The sequence below is a fragment of the Ascaphus truei genome, chromosome 20 (assembly GCF_040206685.1).
Source record: "Ascaphus truei isolate aAscTru1 chromosome 20, aAscTru1.hap1, whole genome shotgun sequence".
NCBI lineage: Eukaryota > Metazoa > Chordata > Amphibia > Anura > Ascaphidae > Ascaphus > Ascaphus truei.
Window position 1 is genome coordinate 27635937 of NC_134502.1, and position 27650 is coordinate 27663586.

General features: G+C 47.5%; 1 protein-coding gene across 1 annotated transcript in view; it reads right to left on the minus strand.

The window, feature by feature from the left end:
* Positions 1-27650, minus strand: part of C3 (complement C3) — an 86657-nt gene that overhangs the window by 31332 nt on the left and 27675 nt on the right. Inside the window, exons 13-30 of the mRNA XM_075577600.1 lie at positions 21866-22057; positions 20964-21125; positions 20605-20734; positions 20274-20348; positions 19627-19830; positions 19306-19417; positions 18977-19062; positions 17941-18080; positions 15304-15516; positions 13549-13615; positions 13149-13235; positions 12580-12783; positions 10754-10829; positions 3199-3358; positions 2665-2763; positions 2279-2429; positions 1738-1898; positions 735-893 (exon numbers count right to left, since the gene is read on the minus strand). Coding sequence (XP_075433715.1) covers positions 735-893; positions 1738-1898; positions 2279-2429; positions 2665-2763; positions 3199-3358; positions 10754-10829; positions 12580-12783; positions 13149-13235; positions 13549-13615; positions 15304-15516; positions 17941-18080; positions 18977-19062; positions 19306-19417; positions 19627-19830; positions 20274-20348; positions 20605-20734; positions 20964-21125; positions 21866-22057 — 2478 coding nt within the window. The remainder of the gene's footprint in view (positions 1-734; positions 894-1737; positions 1899-2278; positions 2430-2664; positions 2764-3198; positions 3359-10753; positions 10830-12579; positions 12784-13148; positions 13236-13548; positions 13616-15303; positions 15517-17940; positions 18081-18976; positions 19063-19305; positions 19418-19626; positions 19831-20273; positions 20349-20604; positions 20735-20963; positions 21126-21865; positions 22058-27650) is intronic.

Consider the following 27650-nt stretch of genomic DNA (forward strand, 5'->3'; position numbering starts at 1 on the left):
ACACACACAGTGCCAACCTCCTCCTCACACACACAGTGCCAGCCTCCCCATCTCACACACACAGTGCCCGCCTCCCCATCTCACACACACAGTGCCAGCCTCCCCATCCCACACACACAGTGCCAGCCTCCCCATCACACACACAGTGCCAGCCTCCTCCCCATCACACACACAGTGCCAGCCTCCTCCTCACACACACACAGTGCCAGCCTCCCCACCACACACACAGTGCCAGCCTCCTCCTCACACACAGTGCCAGCCTCCTCCTCACACACATACAGTGCCAGCCTCCTCCTCACACACAGTGCCAGCCTCCCCATCACACACACACAGTGCCAGCCTCCTCCTCACACACACAGTGCCAGCCTCCTCCTCACACACACAGTGTTAGCCTCCTCCTCACACACACAGTGTCAGCCTCTTCCTCACACACACACAGTGCCAGCCTCCCCACCACACACACAGTGCCAGCCTCCTCCTCACACAGACAGTGCCAGCCTCCTCCTCACACACACACAGTGCCAGCCTCCCCACCACACACACAGTGCCAGCCTCCTCCTCACACACATACAGTGCCAGCCTCCTCCTCACACACAGTGCCAGCCTCCTCCTCACACACACACAGTGCCAGCCTCCTCCTCACACACACAGTGTCAGCCTCCCCACCACACACACAGTGCCAGCCTCCCCCTCACACACAGCCCTATCTCTCCTTCAAAAAGTCCTCTGCTCACCTCGGCAGAGCGCGCCAGCAGGGCGTTGGCAAAATTGATGCGGTAAGCTACAGGACTTGCTCTCTCGGGAAGGTGGATAGAGACGTCCAGGTCAAGCTCATTGAGAGAAGGTAAATCTATTTGATATTGAGCCAGAGCCTGGAACAGCACAATGGTAGCCTAGAACAGTGGACAGAGCCCAGTCAGTGCAAGAGACATTATGACAACCCAGAACATTGGAAAATAGCCTAGAACATTGGAAAACAGCCATTATGAGACCACATATAGTAGCCTAGAACAATGGGCAGAGGCAGCATAAAGGTAGAACAATGAAAAAAAAGAGTACTGTCCGAGTTAGTCATATAAAGAATGGAAGAGAAAGACCAGAGTAATAGAATGGACTAAAATCAGAGTTAGAGAGTTCCAGGAAGACAAGAGACAGAAAGAGAAGGCGATACAAGAAGAGAAGAGACAGGAAGAGAAGGCGATACAAGAAGAGAAGAGACAGGAAGAGAAGGCGATACAAGAAGAGAAGAGACAGGAAGAGAAGGCGATACAAGAAGAGAAGAGACAGGAAGAGAAGGCGATACAAGAAGAGAAGAGACAGGAAGAGAAGGCGATACAAGAAGAGAAGAGACAGGAAGAGAAGGCGATACAAGAAGAGAAGAGACAGGAAGAGAAGGCGATACAAGAAGAGAAGAGGCAGGAAGAGAAGGCGATACAAGAAGAGAAGAGACAGGAAGAGAAGGCGATACAAGAAGAGAAGAGACAGGAAGAGAAGGCGATACAAGAAGAGAAGAGACAGGAAGAGAAGGCGATACAAGAAGAGAAGAGACAGGAAGAGAAGGCGATACAAGAAGAGAAGAGACAGGAAAAGAAGGCGATACAAGAAGAGACAGGAAGAGAAGGCGATACAAGAAGAGACAGGAAGAGAAGGCGATACAAGAAGAGAAGAGACAGGAAGAGAAGGCGATACAAGAAGCGACAGCTCATGAGAGGGTATGAGAGGGTCTACGAGTGTTACCTGTGTGGATCCATATACTGCTCCGTAATATCTCTGCTCAGTGAGCCAGCGCACGATGGGGCCAGTCGTATCAAACTGCTTCATGCGCAGGAGGGCGAGAAGGGCGTAGGACGTGGCCTCCAGGGTGATAAACTTGGACCCGCTGTCCCAGTGAGTCTTATCTGGAGAGCAGAAGTGTGGAGGAGAGGGAGGAGGAAAGAGGGGGGGGGGGGAAAGAGAGGGAGGAAGGAAAGAGAGAGAGAGGGAAAGGAGAGAGAGAGGGAAGGAAGGAGAGAGGGGTGGAAGGAGAGAGAGAGGGAAAGAAGGAGAGAGAGAGGGAAAGAAGGAGAGAGAAAGGGAAGGAAGGAGAGAGGGGGGGAAGGAAGGAGAGAGGAGGGAAGAAGAGTGAGAGGGGGTAGGAGAGAGAGGGAGGTAGGAGAGGGTGAGGGTGGAAGGAGAGCAAGAGAGAGAGAGATAAAAAAGGTCCGTATATGTGCTGTATACATGATAGGGGTGTGTGTATGTGTATTATGGGTGCGACGCTCTGCAGGAAGCTCAGTACCTGTGGCTGCAGACAGCAGTTTCCCGGGTTCCAGCAGTTTCCCGGCCATGGCGAGGGCGTATGAGGTGACTGCGATGGAGTACGGATTGCGCAGGGACGTGTACTGACCCTGCAGGAAGTTCGACGCCTTGTCGATGTTATTCGGCAGGTTCTAGGGGAAAAGGCACAGGTAAAACAGAGCGATGCTCTGCGGAGGGGAAGGATGCCACCATCTACAGACACAATGGAGCAACGCTATGTGGGGGGCTAATGGAGTGATATGTGAATACAATCTGTATACACTGATTAGATTGTCAGCTCTGCTGCCCAGTCACTGTATGTATAAGCATCCTGCTGTGTACCTACTGCACTCATTAGATAGTAAGTTCTGTGGCCCAGTCACTCACGTTGACGTGCGCATCGCAGGTCTTCTGACTCTCCACCAAAGCGATGAGAACAAAAGCTGTGAGAGCAGCGTCCGGTTCCGTGGATCCTTGGTATCCCCCCTGTGTGACAGGGACAGAGAGGGGGACATGTCTGTGTGACAGGGACAGAGAGGGGGGACATGTCTTTGTGACAGTAATAGAGAGGGGGACATGTCTGTGTGACAGGGACAGAGAGGGGGGACATGTCTTTGTGACAGTAATAGAGAGGAGGACATGTCTTTGTCACAGTAATAGAGAGGAGGACATGTCTGTGTGACAGGGACAGAGAGGGGGACATGTCTGTGTGACATTAATAGAGAGGAGGACATGTCTGTGTGACAGGGACAGAGAGGGGGGACATGTCTGTGACAGGGAATAACTTGTGTATAAACCTGTATTATACCGCCTCTTCTCTCTGCCTTGCTGTCCCCCTCTGTATAAATAATATATACATTTCATTCTGTGTGTGCATGTGTTTGGCGTGTGCGTGGCGTGTGTTTGTGTCCCAGTACATACAATCATCTCCTGATGGATGACGGGCGCGTTCTCCTGGAATAACCCGTCAGGCTTCTGCTTCTCCAGGATCAGCCACTTGATGGCGCCACACAGAACATCATTGTCAATGTCCACAAGGGTCTGAGCCAAGGCAAACACTTTGGCAACGTAGGCGGTGAGCCTGAGGGGGAGGAGCCAGAGTCAGGAGGAGGAACCAATAACATGTGTCAGAGTGAGGGGAGGAGCCTGAGTGCAGGGAGGAGCCTGAGTGAAGAGGAGGGGCTTTGAGAAGAGGAGGAGGGGCAATGAGAAGAGGAGGAGGGGCTATGAGAAGAGGAGGAGCCATTTTGAGAAGAGGAGGGGGGTCTATGAGACGAGGAGGATGGGCTATGAGAAGAGGAGGGGGAGCTATCAGAAGAGGAGCGGCTATCAAAGAGGAGGAGGAGCTATGAGAAGAGGAGGAGCTATGAGAAGAGGAGGAGCTATGAGAAGAGGAGGGGCTATGCGGGGGAGCTTTGCAAAGAGGAGGGGCTATGAGAAGAGGAAGAGGGGCTATGAGAAGAGGAAGAGGGGCTATGAGAAGAGGAGGAGGAGCTATGAGAAGAGGAGCCATGAAAGGAGGAGGAGTCAGACTGGGGGAGGACCCAGGCAGAGGTGAATATTAAAGGGCCAGCCCCACATAGCAGCTCACAAGAAGAGAAGGAAGAGAAAGCTCATAACATTGAAGAACTTTGAAAAATATACAACTCCCTCTTCCCTTCTCTTTCCTGTCGTCGTTAGAAACGCCAAATAAAGCATCTACCTCTCAAGCGGTTTCCTACTGACTGCTATAGGGACAGGGGCAGCTATCTTAATTTCCGTCACTAGTCTATGCGTTAGGGGGCTGGTATCTTCAGATCGCAGCATTACACAAATACCAGGAAAATCGCACGTGAAAAAGCACAAGGAACCTTGTTACATGTTTACTGTGCATTAATAAAACAGGTAAGTACCCGGGACGGCCCTGTTAATATATATTTCAGTAATCATTTTATATTTCAGTAACCATTTTGTCTTCTATTATCCTAGTTTTTACTTTTAATGTATGTACTCCTTTAAAATTTGATCAGGTGCTCTGGCAAGGCTCCTAGAATTTTCATCCTTGGAGATAAGGGAAGAATGTAAGCTTGTTAGCTTACTATAAACAAAGCCTTACTCCCACAGCCCCCTTTCTATTACTCCCCTCACTCTCTAGAAATAAGTGGAAGGCACAAATGTAAGCAACATTTAATCTATGTAGCAATAAATTAGGTAGAGAACGTCAGCAAATACCTCTAAGACCCTTTTTGTCTATATAACTCTACTTATTATCTGTAATAAATAGTCCAGTGATTTGATACAGAGCTTGCATGTGTCTTATTCACAATAGAAAAGCAAATTTCAAATCACCTTGAAAAAGAGCTTGCGCTCGAAACGCGTTGGTGGGGGGTCTGGTACCCCACAATGTTGTTGTATTTTTTTTGTAGGATCCATTAAATCCACTTTTTATGGGAACTAGCTTTCTTTATTAATCCTTATTTGCTGATCCTGTGTTGCTGCTTGTGCCTGCTTTTTCCTATCTGCATACTTCCATGTGTCTTATTCAAACTGCTCGACTCCATGCCTGCTTGTTCTCTATCCACACATTGAATACACAATCTCCCGGGAGAGCTTCCGAGTTGCGGACGGGCATAAAAGAATTACATATTTACATATGGTGTCAAGAAGTGGGATCGGGTCACACTGGGGTAAGTACGAGATATACATTTTGTCCATATTATATTACCAGTGTCACCCGATCCAGAACGAGACCCCTACATTTAGTTGTGAGTGATAATAAGTCACTGGTTATGCCCCCGGACCGAAAGTAGTAGATAAGGGTGAAAGTCCCTTAAAATTAAGGGTTAGAGTCCCTTAAACCTAGATAAGGGTGAAAGTCCCTTAAAATTAAGGGTTAGAGTCCCTTGAGGTGTCATGGTGACCGTTCGGGGTTAGAGTCCCTGATCACATGTAAAGGGTCCACAGGATAAAAGACCTGGAAGTGACACATAGGGGCGAGAGTCCCTGAGCATATATACAGAATATACATACAAATTCAATGTGTCGTGAGAACAGATTTAGAGAAACTGCATTAGGCTTTTATCAATTGCATATAAATAACGCTGTGCTGCTCGTTAGAAATTGTTAAGATATAGGGTCCAATTTCTAAATTTCATTGCTTTAAAAGAGAAAATCAATCTAAAATATTGATTCGAATTTTTTTTAAAAAAAACCCAGAAGGTTAAAGAGTCCTGTCTGTATAATGGGCAAGTAGCAGGTACTGTATAGAATCCTGTCTACAAAGTCCCCGCTGTAAAACAGGGGTTAAATTATAAATCCTGTCTGTAAAATAACAGAAGGTTAAAGTCCTGTCTGTATACTGGGCTGTCTATAAGGAACCTATATCACGTATATTTAGATAATGTTATATTGTATTAAGATAAGTTTTCTTTATAAGCTAATCATGGGTAATAAAGTAAAATATTGTCTGGAAGTAAGTCAGACAAAATAAAGTATAAGACTAAAGAAATGTGTTAAAACTGTTAAGAAAATGTGCTGCATCGTGTGTCAAAATTGCACCTTTGAAGTGCTGCCGACAGAGATTTTTCACCACTCTCAAAATGCATATTTGCCTACTGCCCCTACGGCACCGGGACAATTACCACCTCCATAGGTAGCCCAAATTTACCCCAGTATCCCGGCTCTCAATCTCCCTGAACCCCTTAACCTTTCCCAGGTCACAGGCTCTGCGGCAATCTCCGATGAAGAAACCATTATGGCTTCACGGGGAACCCGAAGCAATAGGCTCCCTAGACCACTCCCTATTGACATACCTGCCAGGCAGATCGGTACGGATGGGGAAGAGACGGACTCTAGGCAGGAATTAACCCCTGTCAGGGACCGTTCACGGGACAGGGAAAAGTCAGAGGACAAATCAGAATCAGATACTGACACTATGTAAGGAATAAAATAGTGACAGAGAAGGTTTCGTTTTTGTTAAAGTGTTATAATTGCTGCATTTATTTTAACCACTGACTGGATAAAAAAAAAATTGACATAACAGCTAGTGAATAAGGAAGAAACAGCAAGTAAATTTGCCGATAGATTATGGGAAATAATCTAGCCATATGGAGGTATTGAGGAAGTAGAGATGAACGCAAGGCCACTTACAGTGGCGGTTTTTGTGAAAGGTTTACATGCAGAAATTGAGACGAAAGTAGAGATTGGGTATATTGGTTGGAAGCATAAAAGATTGTCAGAAATTGCTACTGTGGTAGAAAACCACGCCTTATGTGTAAATTCAATATAGGAAAATTAGTTTTTCCCCAGAATGTGTTATTAGATTTTATAAATATGGTAAAAATGTTGATTGATTGAGTAATCCCTGTGTGTTGCATGAATTTTACCTGAATGAATCCCGTGGGAGAGTTGAATCATGGTTACGCCGGCTTATTATATATATATACAAACTACTATCCAGAAAACTTGCAAGTGTCTATAAAATAAGAATAATTAATTGTTTATGTTGACGTTTAATTTTTAAAGGTGTACACCCACACTACAACTCAAACTAATCAACACTGGGCAAGGGAGAGTTTGACTGGTTATTGAGAGAAGGACAAAGAATGGGCAAATGTGGAAAAATCTTTTTATATAATTAAGCCCGGTCACTCGTATATTTTAAGGATCAATTTGTTCTGGCCAGACGAACGTTTCTTAAAACAAGAAAGACATTTTTTCCAACTTATCTATTTCCATCTCAAGGATGAGAGAGAATCAGAATAGCAGACAAGACAGCCCCTACCCCCCTTAAGAGACCCTTCTCAAGTAATAAAGAATGTGCAGAGATACAGATACATTCCAGACACGAAAGTTAACTGAAGCTCTGTAGCTACAAATTAGGTTTAACTGTAGTTTAGGATATGATAATAAAAGAAAGGGACATTTTTATTAATATAGATTGCAGGCAGGATCAAACAGTTCTGCATTGCCTTGTCTTGGTAATTTTTGTTTGTATTATTATTATTTTTGTGTGTAACAAGTAACTATAAACTGTTTAAAGTATATGTTAAGTCTATAATTTTCTGTGTAACAAAAAATCTAGTTTTAATTTCTGAATAACCGTCATAATTTATTCTGTATTGGGCCGTGTGAGGAGCTTCACGTTTAAGCTGTTTCAAATTGTATTGCACTGTATGTTAAAACTCCAGTAATTAATCATTTTTATTATCTGTCTTGTTCCAAGGTTTTGGCAGGATGCCCAGAAAGTTATCTCAAGTTTGTTGCAATCCTGGAGAAAAAAAAAAGTTTATAAATGTTTTTATAATTTCTTATGTTACAGGTTGTTCTCAGCAAACCAGATGTTATTTTGTGTTTTTCAGGTGTCTGTCAGAAAACAATAGCAGATTATATTTATATTCAGTAGTGTTTTGAGGTTTTAATGTAAATTTTATACCCAAAGGTTTCAGATTAGTTTTGCTACAGATCAAGCAACTACATTTAGTTATGTTTTAAATGCTGTTATCCTTTGTGTAATATTGTTCACATATAATAGATGTGAACAAAGGAGGGGTATTATTGCTGTTTATTATATAGCTGTCAATGCCCAGAAGTTAGATGGCTTAATCTGAAATTATTTTTATGAATAATGCTGAGTGTCTTTTAAAGTTGGCAGTATGCTCTGCACTTTTCAAAGAAATCATATTACGAGTAATTAGTGTGGAGTTCTATACAAAATCCTTTTAACCATTTTCGTTTGGTTTGGCAATAGCTGGGGCACCACGTTTTATGAATTTAGATTGTAGCAAAGTCAAGACCACAATGACTGCTTAGTAAAACAATTAGTAAGTATTGTATGCAACTAATATATTTTTTGAGTCTCTCTAGGCACAGGTCAAAGTTGAAAGTGCACCTTCGCGAGACGGAGTTAAAGGTCAAGTATTTCCTACTCAAGCACGCTCTTCATCCCAGATGAAAAGACCCTACTACTACTACTATTACAGCAATTAAAGTGGCAGAGGTCTCTTTCTGGATCCATGTTACGCATGTGCAACTTATCCCAGCACCACCCACAGCTGCTTCAAGTTAAACTATAGCCAAGGTGGAAATGCCAAGAGACACAGCTGCTACAGAATATAAAATTTATGTTTTTGGGGCACAATAATCCCCGCCAATAACCAACGGAGGAGAAAGACACAGGCAAAAGTCCGGGCCTCAACACATGAACTTTGAACTTTTTAATAATCTTTTTTCTTTACAGGTTTTATTATTTTAATTATAATATATATTCTATTAGGTTTGTGTAAGTAGTGTACACACAAAGATGATAGGATAGTAACAGGTATATCTTATTTAGTAAATTTTATTTAGGTTTTATTGTTTTTGTATAGTATATATGCACACTCTTTCGTTATACATATCTTATGTGCAATGTAACCCAATGTACTATCTATACCCAATAGGTTGCCCCCCCAAGAACACGAGTTATATTTAACCCCTTGGGAAAATGACAATATGTTATAAGACACTTGTAGAACCATACTACTGTATATAAGAAATTTGTTATGAAGGGTGTAGAAATATGAGTTTGCCCTAGGGCAATTATTGATTTTGTGTTAGAAGGATAGATAGAGAATTACCCTGCAACTAGACCAGGTTAAGTTATTTATGAAGTGTGGTTCCAGCGTTTAAAGGTAGAGATGAGGGATGGGATTCATTGGGACTTGGTGGTTGGATTAGTTCTCTGGAAGCGAAGCTAGCGGATGTTCTTGTATGTGTGTCTGTCCTACTCATTGCTCTCTATGTATTTGTTAAGTGCAGCAAAACTTTGGTCCAGAAGTACGCTGCAATTCCCCACCAACGCTATTTCTCTTTTCGGTGATGAAGATGTCGGCAGTCCCTCAGAAGAAGAGACTAAAGAAGGAATCAACTGGCCGATATAACGTCCAGAAAGGAATAAAGTCATGCACAATTGGATAACTGCTTGGTCCACCAGGACAATGAAATGGTTAATTGTTCTTTAAATAGACTGTCTCTTAAGGATATGGGGGGGACTGAGAAGCTCAGATATAAGAATATGAGGAAGGTGGGAGGTCACCCAGGGGCATGAGTCAACCACAAGGACAAGTCAACAATTTTGACCATAGCATCCATTTTGCTATTTTGCCATTCTGAGTAAATGCAGTATGAAAGATGTGTGTGAGGAGGATGTTTGTGCAGTCGCTTCCAGACGATATTAACCCCCACCAACACCCATTTATTCTCTGAAATGGAAATTGTGAAGAATGAGAGTAGCTACAATACGCTAGTTATAGAGAAGCAGTGTAACTAATAATTTTAACAAGTGTTCGTCATTTTATGACAAATGGAGGGAACTGTTAATATATATTTCAGTAACCATTTTATATTTCAGTAACCATTTTGTCTTCTATTATCCTAGTTTTTACTTTTAATGTATGTACTGCTTTAAAATTTGATCATTTGCTCTGGCAAGACTCCTAGAATTTTCAGCCTTGGAGATAAGGGAAGAATGTGAGCTTGTTAGCTTTCTATAAACAAAGCCTTACTCCCACAGCCCCCTTTCTATTACTCCCCTCACTCTCTAGAAATAAGTGCAAGGCACAAATGTAAGCAACATTTAATCTATGTAGCAATAAATTAGGTAGAGAACGTCAGCAAATACCTCTAAGGCCTCGGCCATGTTACTTGCTTGCTGGCGGAAGCGCGCTGAGGCGCGCTCCCGCTCAGCACTGAGCCCCTACAGCCGCAATTAGAGCGGCTTTAGTAGGGGCTCACCTGCGCTTACGCGCGCTTGCGGAAGCGCAGGTCTTGGGGGAATTTAAAATTCCCCCGCTTGCCGGCGAGACAGGCCGGTCACGTGAGCGGTTCGCCCAATGAGGGCGAACCAGCTCCGTGACGTCACTGGCCCGCCCCCGGCCAGTGACGCGCCCGCCCCCGGACCGCCCCCGGACCGCCCCCTGACGGCTGCTGAGAGCGCTTGCAGTAAGCAACCGCAAGGCCAGGGAAAGCACCCGCTTTCCCTGCGCCTCAGCGCGCCTCAGCACGCCAGCAGGGACCGTGGACTCGGCCTAAGACTCTTCAGCAAAATACCTCTAGGACTCTTTTTGTCTATATAACTCTACTTGTTATCTGTAATAAACAGTCCAGTGATTTGATGCAGAGCTTGCATGTGTCTTATTCAAACTGCTCGATTCCAGGCCTGCTTGTTCTCTATCCACACATTGAATACACAATCTTCCGGGAGAGCTTCAGAGTCGCGGACGGGCATAAAATAATTACATATTTACAGGCCCCTTTAACATGGGAAGCGGTTACATTAAGATGTAATTGTCAGATTTAGGGAAGGGGAGAGGTATGTTTTAAAAAGGAATTTAGAAGGGGAGGAGTTTAGAAGGGGAGGGGTTTACAAGGGCAGATATTTATAATGGGAGGAGTTTACAAGGGCAGATATTTATAATGGGAGGAGTTTAGAAGGGGAGGGTGTAGAAGGGGAGGTTACCATGTGCTGGATGGCCTTTCCTTAAAGGCTGCATAGGAGCTGTCAACTTTACGATATACCAGCTGCTGAGTATAACCTGGAGTGAGAATGTGAGAGATTGAGTGAGAGAGAGAGAGAGAGAGAGAGAGAGAGAGTGTGTGAGAGAGTGAGAGGAAAATAGAAAGAAAGGAGGAAGGTAAGAAAAAAGAAGGAAGGAGAGTGAGATAGCGTGAGCAAGATGAAAAGATAATAGCAAAGATTTGAGGGCATTATGTAACAGACAGATAGACTGACAGTCAGACATAAAATGGACAGAAAGTCATGTACAGTTGATTTACTAATAGATATATACTGTAGATATACAAATAAATAGAGAGATACAGGCAAACAAACATAGATAGATACAGAGATGGATAGATAAATAGGCACAAACATGCAGACATACAGAGTATGCCTATTTTCCACCTTTAACTCCCTTCTCTGCCTAACTACACCTCCACCCTCATGGTCCGAGACCTCACCACCTACTTCACAGACAAGATTAAGTCTATCAGACATGACCTCTCTTCATGTAAAGCTCCACATGCAACACCTACCTCCCCCCGCACATCTAAATCCCCTCTCATTTTCCCCCTGTGACAGAGGATGAGGTCTCCATGCTCCTCTCCTTATCTTGCCCTACATCCTGTTCCCTGGATCCTATTCCCTCACATCGCCTGCGCACCTACTCTGGCACACTCACCCCCACCCCAACTCACTTTTTTTTTTTTTTTCCAACTTTCAATTTTTATTTGTGGAAAGCAGATATACAGAAACTCACCTCCCATAGGCGTACATTACAATCAAACCACATTTTTGTGTTGAACAGCTGTCGACATTAACAGCACTAGACTAACCACATACAGGGAAACAAGACAAGACATACTCGACTCACAAGACTGGGGGGGGGGGGATACACATGTGGTGGGGGGGGGATCAGGGGGTGGGGTGATCTGGCGTAGCACTGGAGGAGGGCCACGGCGACCCTGAATGACTGGTGATTCACTCTCGTGAGCCTGTTGTTCAGCGTAACTGTTGGGTGGCACTGACTAGTGTGTCCCTATGTCTTTGTCTAGTCTGTCTCATCCAAGGAGAACGCATTTGTTGTTATTAGTGCAAAATTGAGGCGGCGTCCACCCCTGGAATGTTGGTTTGCTCAAGACATGGGTCCCAGACTTTTAAAAATTTAGTGCCAGAGTCGTTAACCCAACTCGTTAACTGTTCCATCTGGCAAACATGCCAAATTCTGTTCCTGATTTTGGGGATAATTGGGATCTCATTCTGCTTCCACAATGCTTCGATCTCACATCGAGTGGCGGTCGCAAAATGCATGACCAATTTGTGTGTCGTTCTAGACATGTCCTGGGGCCGCCTGCCCAAAAGGAACAGCCACAGGTCCAGGGGGATCTCTAAATCGAGAATCCCTTGCAACCAGTCTCGAATTATTTCCCAAACCGGGGCCACCCTTGGGCAATACCACAGCATGTGTTTACCAACTCACCTTTTTAACCTCTCTCTAGCCTCTGGAACACTCCCATTTTCTTTCAAACATGAACTCATCACCCCTATTCTCATGAGACTTGACTCCACCCTAACCTCTCTTCTTTGCCTCCAAGCTACTTGAGCTACTTGTATACATCCGCCTGACTCCGTTTCTCTTCTCCAATTCCCTGGTTGACTCTTTACAATCTGGTTTCTGTAAATATCCCCATTCACCTGCACACACTCTCACCAGGCACACTCCTCTCCCCAGGCACATTCCTCTCCCCACGTACACTCCTCTCCCCAGGCACACTCCTCTCCCTCACCCTGCTTGATGTTCTTGAGGGCCTCCGCTCTGCGATTCACCCCTATATGCTCCCACTGGCCAGTGGTGTCCAGGTAATGTGTAGCTATCACACTGGGGGTTATGGTGATCATATTCTGCTCCCCGCAGCCTCCTGGCACCGTGATCAGGTGATTCAGGTTGGAGCCATCGATGGAATCTTCCACCAACCTACTAATCGGGGTCCCTGTGGATGAGAAAGAGAGAAGTCTGTGATTCCACACCCAAAACAGAGAAGTCATAGAGACCAAATCCAAGACAGAGAGCGAAGTCTGAGAGACCATATCCAAGACAGAGAGAGAAGTCTCAATGACCAGATTCGAGAGAGAGAGAGAGAAGTTTGAGAGACCAGATCCAATACCGAGAGGGAGCAGTCTGAGTGACCAGATCCGAGAGACGTTTGAAAGACCAGATTAAAGAGAGAGGAGAGAGAAGTCTTAGAGACCCGATCAGAGAGATGTTTATGAGACCGAATTCAAGAGAGCGAGAGAGGAGTCTATGACTACATAGAAAAGTCAGTTGGAGACATTGCACTGAATGTCACCTCCTCACCTTGGATGGTGACAAAGGTCTCAATTTCCGTCCTAGGGACGATGTTGTCTACGTTCAGCGCTGAGACTTTCTCTTCCTGAACCCCATCTGTGGGAGAGAAAGGAGAGATGCTGAACAACAGACACAGCCCTTAAAATCTAATCCCTTCAATTACACCCACATCCCCCCAAATCTATTACACGGATCCCAAAATCATATTCATGCCTACCCCCAAAATTACGCCGAAAGCTTCACCAAATCTAATCCCTGCCCCCCAATATCACACTCAAACAGACTCACAAAACACCTGTACTCACTCCCAAAACACGTGCACTCACTCTGAAACATGTGCACTCACTCTGAAACACGTGCACTCACTCTGAAACATGTGCACTCACTCCCAAGCAACACGTCCACAGACCTTTTCCTTTTATTACTGGCTCCAGAGTCACCGACTTTATGGTCTGTGTCATACGCATTCCTTCCGGCTGAAACAGATTGAAAAGGAATCTGAGCTCTGCCACTGGGTCTGTGTGTGACCCGCAGCACTCCTATACACCCAGCTCTGCCACTGGGTCTGTGTGTGACCCGTAACACTCCTATACACCCAGCTCTGCCACTGGGTCTGTGTGTGATCCTGTAACACACCTATACACCCAGCTCTGCCACTGGGTCTGTGTGTGACCCGTAACACACCTATACACCCAGCTCTGCCACTGGGTCTGTGTGTGACCCGCAGCACTCCTATACACCCAGCTCTGCCACTGGGTCTGTGTGTGACCCGTAACACTCCTATACACCCAGCTCTGCCACTGGGTCAGTGTGTGATCCTGTAACACACCTATACACCCAGCTCTGCCACTGGGTCTGTGTGTGACCCGTAACACACCTATACACCCAGCTCTGTCACTGGGTCTATGTGTGACCACATAACACACCTATACACCCAGCTCTGTCACTGGGTCTGTGTGTGACCCCGTAACACACCTATACACCCAGCTCTGCCACTGGGTCTGTGTGTGACCCCGTAACACACCTATACACCAAGCTCTGCCACTGGGTCTGTGTGTGACTCCGTAACACACCTATACACCCAGCTCTGCCACTGGGTCTGTGTGTGACCCGTAACACACCTATACACCAAGCTCTGCCACTGGGTCTGTGTGTGACTCCATAACACACCTATACACCAAGCTCTGCCACTGGGTCTGTGTGTGACTATGCAACACACCTATACACCGTTTTTTCCACAGACTGTATCTGATCTTGTACAACCAGAACACCCCACTCTGCCACTAACCCTGTAACAACCTGAAACCCATGTGTTTGTGATCCCCACGCCCTGACACCTCAATGGTGGCTGCTTCCTCTCACACCCCGAGGTGTCTGCTCCCCACCCCCTCACACCCCAGAGGTGTCTGCTCCCCACCCACTCACACCCCAGAGGTGTCTGCTCCCCACCCCCTCACACCCCAGAGGTGTCTGCTCCCCACCCTCTCACACCCCAGAGGTGTCTGCTCCCCACCCTCTCACACCCCGAGGTGTCTGCTCCCCACCCACTCACACCCCAGAGGTGTCTGCTCCCCACCCCCTCACACCCCAGAAGTGTCTGCTCCCCACCCTCTCACACCCTGAGGTGTCTGCTCCCCACCCACTCACACCCCAGAGGTGCCTGCTCCCCACCCTCTCACACCCCAGAGGTGTCTGCTCCCCACCCCCTCACACCCCAGAGGTGTCTGCACCCCACCCCCTCACACCCCAGAGGTGTCTGCTCCCTGTTCCCTCTCACACCCCAGAGGTGTCTGCTCCCCATTCCCTCTCACACCCCAGAGGTGTCTGCTCCCTGTTCCCTTTCACACACCAGAAGTGCCCGCTCCCTTTCACACACCAGAAGTGCCTGCTCCCCGTTCCCTTTCATACCCCAGAGGTGGCTGCCTCCTCTCACACCCCAGAGGTGTCTGCTCCCTGTTCCCTCTCACACCCCAGAGGTGTCTGCTCCCCATTCCCTCTCACACCCCATAGGTGTCTGCTCCCTGTTCCCTTTCACACACCAGAAGTGCCCGCTCCCTTTCACACACCAGAAGTGCCTGCTCCCCGTTCCCTTTCATACCCCAGAGGTGGCTGCCTCCTCTCACAGCCCAGCCATGGCTGCACACACCGCTCACATCTCACTCACCACGACCTTCAGCTTCTTCTTGACACCATCTGAGACAAACTGTCCAGAGACGGCCGCCTTCACCTCCACGTCGTGCTGCCCCAGGGTGAGAGGTATTATGATGAAGGGAACAGCCACAGAGGAGTGAGGCTGCATGTTCACCTCCTGACGGAACTTCTTCTTGGCCGTGGAGAGACTGCAGAACTGCTCGTTGTGAGACAACTCCACTCGCACCTGAGAGAGAGACACAGTGTGAGACAGACACCACCTCCAGAGAAACACCGTGACACAGCTCCACTAACACGTGAGACAATGAGAGAGATGATGAGAGAGAGAGAGACACCACTTCCAGAGAAACACCGTGACACAGCTCCACTAACACGTGAGACAATGAGAGAGAGAGAGACGATGAGAGAGAGAACATGAGACAGACACTACCTCCAGAGAAACACAGTGACACAGCTCCACTAACACGTGAGACAATGAGAGAGAGAGAGAGAGAGAGAGACACCACCTCCAGAGAAACACCGTGACACAGCTCTACTAACACGTGAGACAATGAGAGAGAGAGAGAGAGAGAGACACCACCTCCAGAGAAACACCGTGACACAGCTCCACTAACACGTGAGACAATGAGAGAGAGAGACACCACCTCCAGAGAAACACCGTGACACAGCTCCACTAACACGTGAGACAATGAGAGAGAGAGAGAGAGAGAGAGACACCACCTCCAGAGAAACACCGTGACACAGCTCCACTAACACGTGAGACAATGAGAGAGAGAGAGACGATGAGAGAGAATATGAGAGACAGACACCACCTCCAGACAAACACCGTGACACAGCTCCACTAACACGTGAGACAAATCGAGAGAGTGAGAGAGAGAACATGAGAGACAGACACCACCTCCAGAGAAACACTGTGACACAGCTCCACTAATACGTGACAATGAGAGAGAGAGAGAGACACCACCTCCAGAGAGAGAGAGACACCACCTCCAGAGAAACACCGTGACACAGCTCCACTAACACGTGAGACAATGAGAGAGAGAGAGACGATGAGAGAGAATATGAGAGACAGACACCACCTCCAGACAAACACCGTGACACAGCTCCACTAACACGTGAGACAAATCGAGAGACTGAGAGAGAGAACATGAGAGACAGACACCACCTCCAGAGAAACACTGTGACACAGCTCCACTAATACGTGAGACAATGAGAGAGAGAGAGATGATGAGAGAGAACATGAGAGACAGACACCACCTCCAGAGAAACAACGTGACACAGCTCCACTAACACGTGAGACAATGAGAGAGAGAGAGAGAGACGATGAGAGAGAACATGAGAGACAGACACCACCTCCAGAGATACAACGTGACACAGCTCCACTAACACGTGAGACAAATCGAGAGAGTGAGAGAGAGAACATGAGAGACAGACACCACCTCCAGAGAAACACTGTGACACAGCTCCACTAATACGTGAGACAATGAGAGAGAGAGAGAGAGAGAGAGACGATGAGAGAGAGAGAACATGAGAGACAGACACCACCTCCAGAGAAACACCATGACACAGCTCCACTAACATGTGAGACAATGAGAGAGAGAACATGAGAGACAGACACCACCTCCAGAGAAACACCGTGACACAGCTCCACTAACACGTGAGACAATGAGAGAGAGAGACGATGCGAGAGACACAACCTGCAGAGAAACACCGTGACACAGCTCCACTAACACGTGAGACAATGAGAGAGAGAGACGATGAGAGAGAACATGAAAGACAGATACCACCTCCAGAGAAACACCGTGACACAGCTCCACTAACACGTGAGACAATGAGAGAGAAAGATGATGAGAGAGAGAACATGAGAGAGAGACACCACCTCCAGAGAAACACAGTGACACAGCTCCACTAACACGTGAGACAATGAGAGAGATGATGAGAGAGAGAACATGAGATAGACACCACCTCCAGAGAAACACCGTGACACAGCTCCAATAATACGTGAGACAATGAGAGAGAGAGAGAGACGATGAGAGAGAGAACATGAAAGAAAGACACCACCTCCAGAGAAACACCGTGACAAAGCTCCAATAATACGTGAGACAATGAGAGAGAGAGACGATGAGAGAGAGAACATGAAAGAAAGACACCACCTCCAGAGAAACACCGTGACAAAGCTCCAATAATACGTGAGACAATGAGAGAGAGAGAGAGACGATGAGAGAGAGAACATGAAAGAAAGACACCACCTCCAGAGAAACACCGTGACACAGCTCCACTAACACGTGAGACAATGAGAGAGAGAGACGATGAGAGAGAGAGACACAGACCCTACCAGTCCTGTTATATACAGTATAGTATAGGGAGTATACGATGGAGGCTTTATCCCCTAAACTGAGACACTGTTTTAAACGTCCTATTGTATACATTGAGTATACGATGGAGCCCTATAAACTGAGACACAGACCCTATAAATGTAATATATGGTGGAGCCTCCATCCTATAAACTAAAAGACATGCCCTATAAAAGTCAGATTATAAAAATGGAGGATACCATAGAGCCCCAGTCCTATAAACTGAGACAGACCCTATAAATAGAATACCCTGTGCGATTAGTGGGGTCACAGAGCTGTTCTTGTTCCCTTTTTACCTTAATCCGATCGTTCCCGTAGTTGTATAGGACGGCTCGGATCTCCACCTGCTCGTTCCTCACCACAGAATACGGCAGCCGAAGGTCAATGAAGAAATCCTTCATCACCTGGATCTCATAGGGCTGAGCGATACAGATACCTGAACGTGACAAACAGACAGTCCCCATGTTAAATCATACGCATCCTACAGGAGATAAATCCCCATGTTAAATCATACGCATCCTACGGGAGATAAATCCCCATGTTAAATCATAAGCATCCTACGGGAGATAAATCCCCATGTTAAATCATACACATCCTACGGGAGATAAATCCCCATGTTAAATCATACGCATCCTACGGGAGATAAATCCCCATGTTAAATCATACGCACCCTACGGGAGATAAATCCCCATGTTAAATCATACGCATCCTAAGGGAGATAAATCCCCATGTTAAATCATACGCATCCTACAGGAGATAAATCCCCATGTTAAATCATACACATCCTACAGGAGATAAATCCCCATGTTAAATCATACGCATCCTAACGGAGATAAATCTTGATCCTACATCTTACACATCCTACAGGAGAGAAACCCAGACCCTAAATCATACACATCCTACAGGATAGAAATCCCGATCTTAATCATAGAAATCCTACAGGAGAGAAATCCAGACCCTAAATCATACACATCCTATGGGAGATAAATCCTGATCCTACATCTTACACATCCTACAGGAGAGAAACTCAGACCCTAAATCATACACATCCTACAGGAGAGAAACCCAGACCCTAAATCATACACATCCTACAGGAGATAAATCCTGATCCTAAAACATACACATCCTATGGGAGAGAAATCCCGATCCTAAAACATACACATCCTATGGGAGAGAAATTCCGATCCCAAATAATACACACCCTACAGGAGTGAGAAATCCAGATCCTAAATCATGTACATCCTACAGGAGAAAAATCCCGATCCTAAATTATACACATCCTACTGAAGGGGTACAAGCCATAATAACACGGTGCATATCTTGGGCTCTCACCTTTATTTTCGGACAGACTCACAGCCAGCACCTCCCACGTGGTAATCGAATCCTTCAGGAAAACATTGAGGGTTTTGGTGGATATTCTGGGGAAGGAAAAACCCTGCTGTTAAAGGGATGTGATGGAGTTCGGAGAGGGGTGGGGATTTCTTACTGACCTCTTGTTATTGAGACGGGAGAATGGAGGGCGGGGGGCAGGGAGTCACTCACCTGTTAGCATTAGAAGTTGGAGATCACTCACACGTTTGCATCAGGAGGAGGGGGGAGAAGGGAGTGTAGCTCACCAATTAGCATCAGCAGGGAAGAATAGAGGGGGGTGGGTCACTCACCCATTTGCATCGGGTTTATCTAACATTTGTTCCACTTTCCAGAACCAGCTCTCAGGAAACTCTGTCCTGGACACAATGTCAGCATCTCCAAGGTATTCATCGTCCTCGTCACCTGTGGCAGAGACCGTCACCTGTTATCTATCGCTCCTAAAGATCTCTTTGCAGTGATAGGGATAGACCTCAATTGTTACATGCCCCCCTCTTCCTGTGTCACTGTGTCATCCTGCTGTGGTAGGTCACCTCTCCTCTTCCTGTATTGTCACCCACTGTGGTTTCAGGTCACGTCCCCTCTGCCTGTGTCCCAATGTCATGGCGCCTCACTTCTCCCCAGGAGGTCCTGATTCTCCAGAGTCTTCTGATCCGCCCTCAGCTTCTCGATGTATTTGCAGCAGTCCAGGAAGGCAGCCACACACTCCCCTCCATCCAGGATGAGGCGCGAGCGACGCTCACAGTTGTGACCCATCGGGTTCTCCTGCATGCCGTCCTGGCAGCATTCCCTCTGTTTCTTCTCCTTGTAGCTTGTGGCTGAGATGTGAGAGAAGGTAGGTATTCCCAGGTAAAAGCAAGAAGAGAGAAGGAGACGAGAGAGAAGACGAAAAGACAACAGGAGAGGAGGGGAGAAGAGGGGAATGAAGAAAATGAATGAGGAGGGTAGGAAATAGTCGTGGAGAAGAATGGTGGGGAAAGGAGGAGAGGGGGGGGAAATGGTGAGAGGATGGGAGAAGAGGTGGCAAAAGGAGGGGAGAAGGGACGGAGAGGATAGATGAGCGGAAGGTAGAGGAGAGGTTTTAAGAGGAAGGGTGAGGAGGTGGTAAAAGGAGGGATGAGGAGAGGAAAGAGTCAGGATCACAGATAAGTGGAAGACAGTTTGAGGTCTGGAGAGAGCTCGTAAGTCGGACAGGATATGGTGGTCTCATCCATGTACCCTGTCCCTTCCTCCACTTGCTTTCCAGTCCCAATCCTCTCACCTTTGGTGGCTTTGTACTCTATCAGCACCACGGATGAGCGACGTTTACGCGTTGGCGGGACCTTACACACCGGCTCTGAGGACAAACAGAAAGACACCCAATAGTAAGACCCCTCGATGAGAGACAAGACAGAGAGACCCCCAGAAGTAATAACACCCAGAGTTTGACAAGACAGAGACCTCTGAGGGTGTTCCCCCCCTCACTGTGACACACCTCACAATCAGACCCCCCTCCAGAGTGAGGAGAGAGACCATAATGGATATTTCTGTCGTTTTTCAGCACAGTGGTTCTCATACATGACCGGTTGATGGAGCCTTTATAAGAGTGTCACCTGATCTCTGAACGGTTGTCATCTGAAGGTTGGTCTGTAGGGTCAGCCCAGCATCATAAAACACTCCCACACTGTCAGCGCCACTCCCCGGGGTGCAGCCGATGTCCGACTTCTCCACAGAGTCCCACACCTAAAAGTATGGTCAGAAGGACACTGTGACACAGACAACAGGGCCTTATTGTCCATAGAGTCTGTCTCTTCCACTGCAAGGTGACAGTGTGACACAGACAGAAGGGATCTAGAGCCCTGTCTTTCACCAGTCATGTATATAACACACGTCACACGTGACTCTGTCTCCCAGAACGTGTCATTGAGATGACGTGTCCCTCATAAGTGACAGTCCCCATAGGTCCTCTCACCTTGCTTTGCGAGATCTTAAATTTCTTGTTCAGCACATAGACACCTTTATCCACGGCCACCAGTCCCACGGTGGCCTTGTGATCCGCTCTCAGCTTCAACTTCATGGAGGTCCCAGGGCTCTGAACATTGTTGTCCCTTGGAGTGGCCCCGGTCACCACCAGCTGTGGGTCGACATCATGTTGTGCATCAGCATATATTGATCACTTCATTGCCAGAGGGCACTTCTCAGTATGCACATATTTATTAGCACACACCGCTCAGCAGGAATGCCACCACTATAAATATTTACGTAAAATAAGTTTAATTTTTAACGGATTAAGCTATTATAATATATATCTTGGGTGACCCATGCTATTGGATCAGGCTACATGTAGTGTGCTTACCATGAAGAAGTGACCCCCGACATAAAACATGTCGGGAGGGGGGGGGGGGTAATTTGTGAAAGCGGATAATCAGTAACCCACACCAGATAATCTCACTATACTGAGCGAGTTGCAAGTGTTAACCGATTCCCGTTGAGTCCTTCGTCATCGGCAGGAGCGGGTACCACCGGGATGGACAGACTGGACAGAATGCTTCTTACACAACCAAGAGAGGTGATGGGACAGAGCACTACAGCGGGGGAACCCAACCTCACCTTTTTAAATTAAGTGTCTTGTTTATATTTCTTACATGTGAGTGCATTACCTGTTTTGGGATTATTAGACTGTATTGACGATTTCATGAATTTTTCTGCACTTTTCCCACTTTACATTTAAATTACTTGTTCAGGTTTAAAACGGTGTCAATCAGCTGCATTTAATTTCCAACATACTGGTAACCAGTAATCCTCTGACCCTAATCACCCCATAATCTCTACTCTATAACCCAGTGCTAACACCCCATTAATGAGACTTCTCACCGTCCCCATGCAGGAATCCGTCACGTCCACCCAGACGGAGTCGGACACAATCTCACGACCTGCCATGTAATATGCCACGATGCGGAAGGACGGGATGAAGGTCTCGGTGACAGACAGCGACATGGTGACCAGGGACTGTCCCTGCTGCCGGGCCTGTCTGCCCACACGCAGAATCCTCCCCCTGCTCAGGATCTGAGAGGGAACAGGACACAGAGTCAGGTTCTGATACACAGAGGACACAGAGTCAGGTTCTGATACACACAGGGCACAGAGTCAGGTTCTGATACACACAGGACACAGAGTCAGGTTCTGATACACACAGGGCACAGAGTCAGGTTCTGACACACACAGGACACAGAGTCAGGTTCTGATACACACAGGGCACAGAGTCAGGTTCTGATACACACAGGACACAGAGTCAGGTTCTGATACACACAGGGCACAGAGTCAGGTTCTGATACACACAGGACACAGAGTCAGGTTCTGATACACACAGGACACAGAGTCAGGTTCTGATACACACAGGACACAGAGTCAGGTTCTGATACACACAGGGCACAGAGTCAGGTTCTGATACACACAGGACACAGAGTCAGGTTCTGATACACACAGGGCACAGAGTCAGGTTCTGATACACACAGGGCACAGAGTCAGGTTCTGACACACACAGGACACAGAGTCAGGTTCTGATACACACAGGACACAGAGTCAGGTTCTGATACACACAGGGCACAGAGTCAGGTTCTGATACACACAGGACACAGAGTCAGGTTCTGATACACACAGGACACAGGGTCAGGTTCTGATACACACAGGACACAGAGTCAGGTTCTGATACACACAGGACAGAGTCAGGTTCTGATACACACAGGGCACAGAGTCAGGTTCTGATACACACAGGACACAGAGTCAGGTTCTGATACACAGAGGGCACAGAGTCAGGTTCTGACACACACAGGACACAGAGTCAGGTTCTGATACACACAGGGCACAGAGTCAGGTTCTGACACACACAGGACACAGAGTCAGGTTCTGATACACACAGGGCACAGAGTCAGGTTCTGATACACACAGGGCACAGAGTCAGGTTCTGACACACACAGGACACAGAGTCAGGTTCTGATACACACAGGACACAGAGTCAGGTTCTGATACACACAGGGCACAGAGTCAGGTTCTGATACACACAGGACACAGAGTCAGGTTCTGATACACACAGGACACAGAGTCAGGTTCTGATACACACAGGACACAGAGTCAGGTTCTGATACACACAGGACAGAGTCAGGTTCTGATACACACAGGGCACAGAGTCAGGTTCTGATACACACAGGACACAGAGTCAGGTTCTGATACACACAGGACACAGAGACAGGTTCTGATACACAGAGGGCACAGAGTCAGGTTCTGATACACACAGGACACAGAGTCAGGTTCTGATACACACAGGACACAGAGTCAGGTTCTGATACACACAGGACACAGAGTCGGGTTCTGACACACACAGGGCACAGAGTCAGGTTCTGATACACACAGGGCACAGAGTCAGGTTCTGATACACACGGGACACAGAGTCAGGTTCTGATACACACAGGACACAGAGTCAGGTTCTGATACACACAGGGCACAGAGTCAGGTTCTGATACACACAGGACACAGAGTCAGGTTCTGATACACACGGGACACAGAGTCAGGTTCTGATACACACAGGACACAGAGTCAGGTTCTGACACACACAGGGCACAGAGTCAGGTTCTGATACACACGGGACACAGAGTCAGGTTCTGATACACACAGGACACAGAGTCAGGTTCTGATACACACAGGGCACAGAGTCAGGTTCTGATACACACAGGGCACAGAGTCAGGTTCTGATACACACAGGACACAGAGTCAGGTTCTGATACACACAGGACACAGAGTCAGGTTCTGATACACACAGGGCACAGAGTCAGGTTCTGATACACACAGGGCACAGAGTCAGGTTCTGATACACACAGGGCACAGAGTCAGGTTCTGATACACACAGGGCACAGAGTCAGGTTCTGATACACACAGGACACAGAGTCAGGTTCTGATACACACAGGACACAGAGTCAGGTTCTGATACACACAGGACACAGAGTCAGGTTCTGATACACACAGGACACAGAGTCAGGTTCTGATACACACAGGACACAGAGTCAGGTTCTGATACACACAGGACACAGAGTCAGGTTCTGATACACACAGGGCACAGAGTCAGGTTCTGATACACACAGGACACAGAGTCAGGTTCTGATACACACAGGACACAGAGTCAGGTTCTGATACACACAGGACACAGAGTCAGGTTCTGATACACACAGGACACAGAGTCAGGTTCTGATACACACAGGACACAGAGTCAGGTTCTGATACACACAGGACACAGAGTCAGGTTCTGATACACACAGGACACAGAGTCAGGTTCTGATACACACAGGACACAGAGTCAGGTTCTGATACACACAGGGCACAGAGTCAGGTTCTGATACACACAGGGCACAGAGTCAGGTTCTGATACACACAGGGCACAGAGTCAGGTTCTGATACACACAGGGCACAGAGTCAGGTTCTGATACACACAGGGCACAGAGTCAGGTTCTGATACACACAGGGCACAGAGTCAGGTTCTGATACACACAGGGCACAGAGACAGGTTCTGATACACACAGGACACAGAGTCAGGTTCTGATACACACAGGACACAGAGTCAGGTTCTGATACACACAGGACACAGAGTCAGGTTCTGATACACACAGGGCACAGAGTCAGGTTCTGATACACACAGGACACAGAGTCAGGTTCTGATACACACAGGGCACAGAGTCAGGTTCTGATACACACAGGGCACAGAATCAGGTTCTGATACACACAGGACACAGAGTCAGGTTCTGATACACACAGGGCACAGAGTCAGGTTCTGATACACACAGGACACAGAGTCAGGTTCTGATACACACAGGACACAGAGTCAGGTTCTGATACACACAGGACACAGAGTCAGGTTCTGATACACACAGGACACAGAGTCAGGTTCTGATACACACAGGGCACAGAGTCAGGTTCTGATACACACAGGACACAGAGTCAGGTTCTGACACACACAGGACACAGAGTCAGGTTCTGACACACACAGGGCACAGAGTCAGGTTCTGATACACACAGGGCACAGAGTCAGGTTCTGACACACACAGGGCACAGAGTCAGGTTCTGACACACACAGGACACATAGTCAGGTTCTGATACACACAGGACACAGAGTCAGGTTCTGATACACACAGGGCACAGAGACAGGTTCTGATACACACAGGACACAGAGTCAGGTTCTGATACACACAGGACACAGAGTCAGGTTCTGATACACACAGGACACAGAGTCAGGTTCTGGCACACACAGGGCACAGAGTCAGGTTCTGATACACACAGGGCACAGAGTCAGGTTCTGACACACACAGGGCACAGAGTCAGGTTCTGATACACACAGGGCACAGAGTCAGGTTCTGACACACACAGGACACAGAGTCAGGTTCTGATACACACAGGACACAGAGTCAGGTTCTGATACACACAGGGCACAGAGTCAGGTTCTGATACACACAGGGCACAGAGACAGGTTCTGATACACACAGGGCACAGAGACAGGTTCTGATACACACAGGGCACAGAGACAGGTTCTGATACACACAGGACACAGAGACAGGTTCTGATACACACAGGACACAGAGTCAGGTTCTGACACACACAGGGCACAGAGTCAGGTTCTGATACACACAGGGCACAGAGTCATGTTCTGATACACACAGGACACAGAGTCAGGTTCTGATACACACAGGGCACAGAGTCAGGTTCTGATACACACAGGACACAGAGTCAGGTTCTGATACACACAGGACACAGAGTCAGGTTCTGATACACACAGGACACAGAGTCAGGTTCTGATACACACAGGGCACAGAGTCAGGTTCTGACACACACAGGGCACAGAGTCAGGTTCTGATACACACAGGGCACAGAGTCAGGTTCTGACACACACAGGGCACAGAGTCAGGTTCTGATACACACAGGGCACAGAGTCAGGTTCTGACACACACAGGACACAGAGACAGGTTCTGATACACACAGGGCACAGAGTCAGGTTCTGACACACACAGGACACAGAGACAGGTTCTGATACACACAGGACACAGAGTCAGGTTCTGATACACACAGGACACAGAGTCAGGTTCTGATACACACAGGGCACAGAGTCAGGTTCTGATACACACAGGACACAGAGTCAGGTTCTGATACACACAGGGCACAGAGTCAGGTTCTGATACACACAGGACACAGAGTCAGGTTCTGATACACACAGGGCACAGAGTCAGGTTCTGATACACACAGGACACAGAGTCAGGTTCTGATACACACAGGACACAGAGTCAGGTTCTGATACACACAGGGCACAGAGTCAGGTTCTGATACACACAGGACACAGAGTCAGGTTCTGATACACACAGGGCACAGAGTCAGGTTCTGATACACACAGGACACAGAGTCAGGTTCTGATACACACAGGACACAGAGTCAGGTTCTGATACACACAGGACACAGAGTCAGGTTCTGATACACACAGGACACAGAGTCAGGTTCTGATACACACAGGACACAGAGTCAGGTTCTGATACACACAGGACACAGAGTCAGGTTCTGACACACACAGGACACAGAGTCAGGTTCTGATACACACAGGACACAGAGTCAGGTTCTGACACACACAGGACACAGAGTCAGGTTCTGATACACACAGGACACAGAGTCAGGTTCTGACACACACAGGACACAGAGTCAGGTTCTGATACACACAGGACACAGAGTCAGGTTCTGACACACACAGGACACAGAGTCAGGTTCTGATACACACAGGACACAGAGTCAGGTTCTGACACACACAGGACACAGAGTCAGGTTCTGATACACACAGGACACAGAGTCAGGTTCTGACACACACAGGGCACAGAGTCAGCTTCTGATACACACAGGACACAGAGTCAGGTTCTGATACACACAGGGCACAGAGACAGGTTCTGATACACACAGGGCACAGAGTCAGGTTCTGATACACACAGGGCACAGAGTCAGGTTCTGATACACACAGGACACAGAGTCAGGTTCTGATACACACAGGACACAGAGTCAGGTTCTGATACACACAGGACACAGAGTCAGGTTCTGATACACACAGGACACAGAGTCAGGTTCTGATACACACAGGGCACATAGTCAGGTTCTGATACACACAGGGCACAGAGTCAGGTTCTGATACACACAGGACACAGAATCAGGTTCTGATACACACAGGACACAGAGTCAGGTTCTGATACACACAGGACACAGAGTCAGGTTCTGATACACACAGGACACAGAGTCAGGTTCTGATACACAGAGAGCACAGAGTCAGGTTCTGATACACACAGGACACACGGAGTCAGGTTCTGACACACACAGGGCACAGAATCAGGTTCTGATACACACAGGACACAGAGTCAGGTTCTGATAAACACAGGGCACAGAGTCAGGTTCTGATACACACAGGACACAGAGTCAGGTTCTGATACACACAGGACACAGAGTCAGGTTCTGATACACACAGGGCACAGAGTCAGGTTCTGATACACACAGGACACAGAGTCAGGTTCTGATACACACAGGACACAGAGTCAGGTTCTGATACACACAGGGCACAGAGTCAGGTTCTGATACACACAGGGCACAGAGTCAG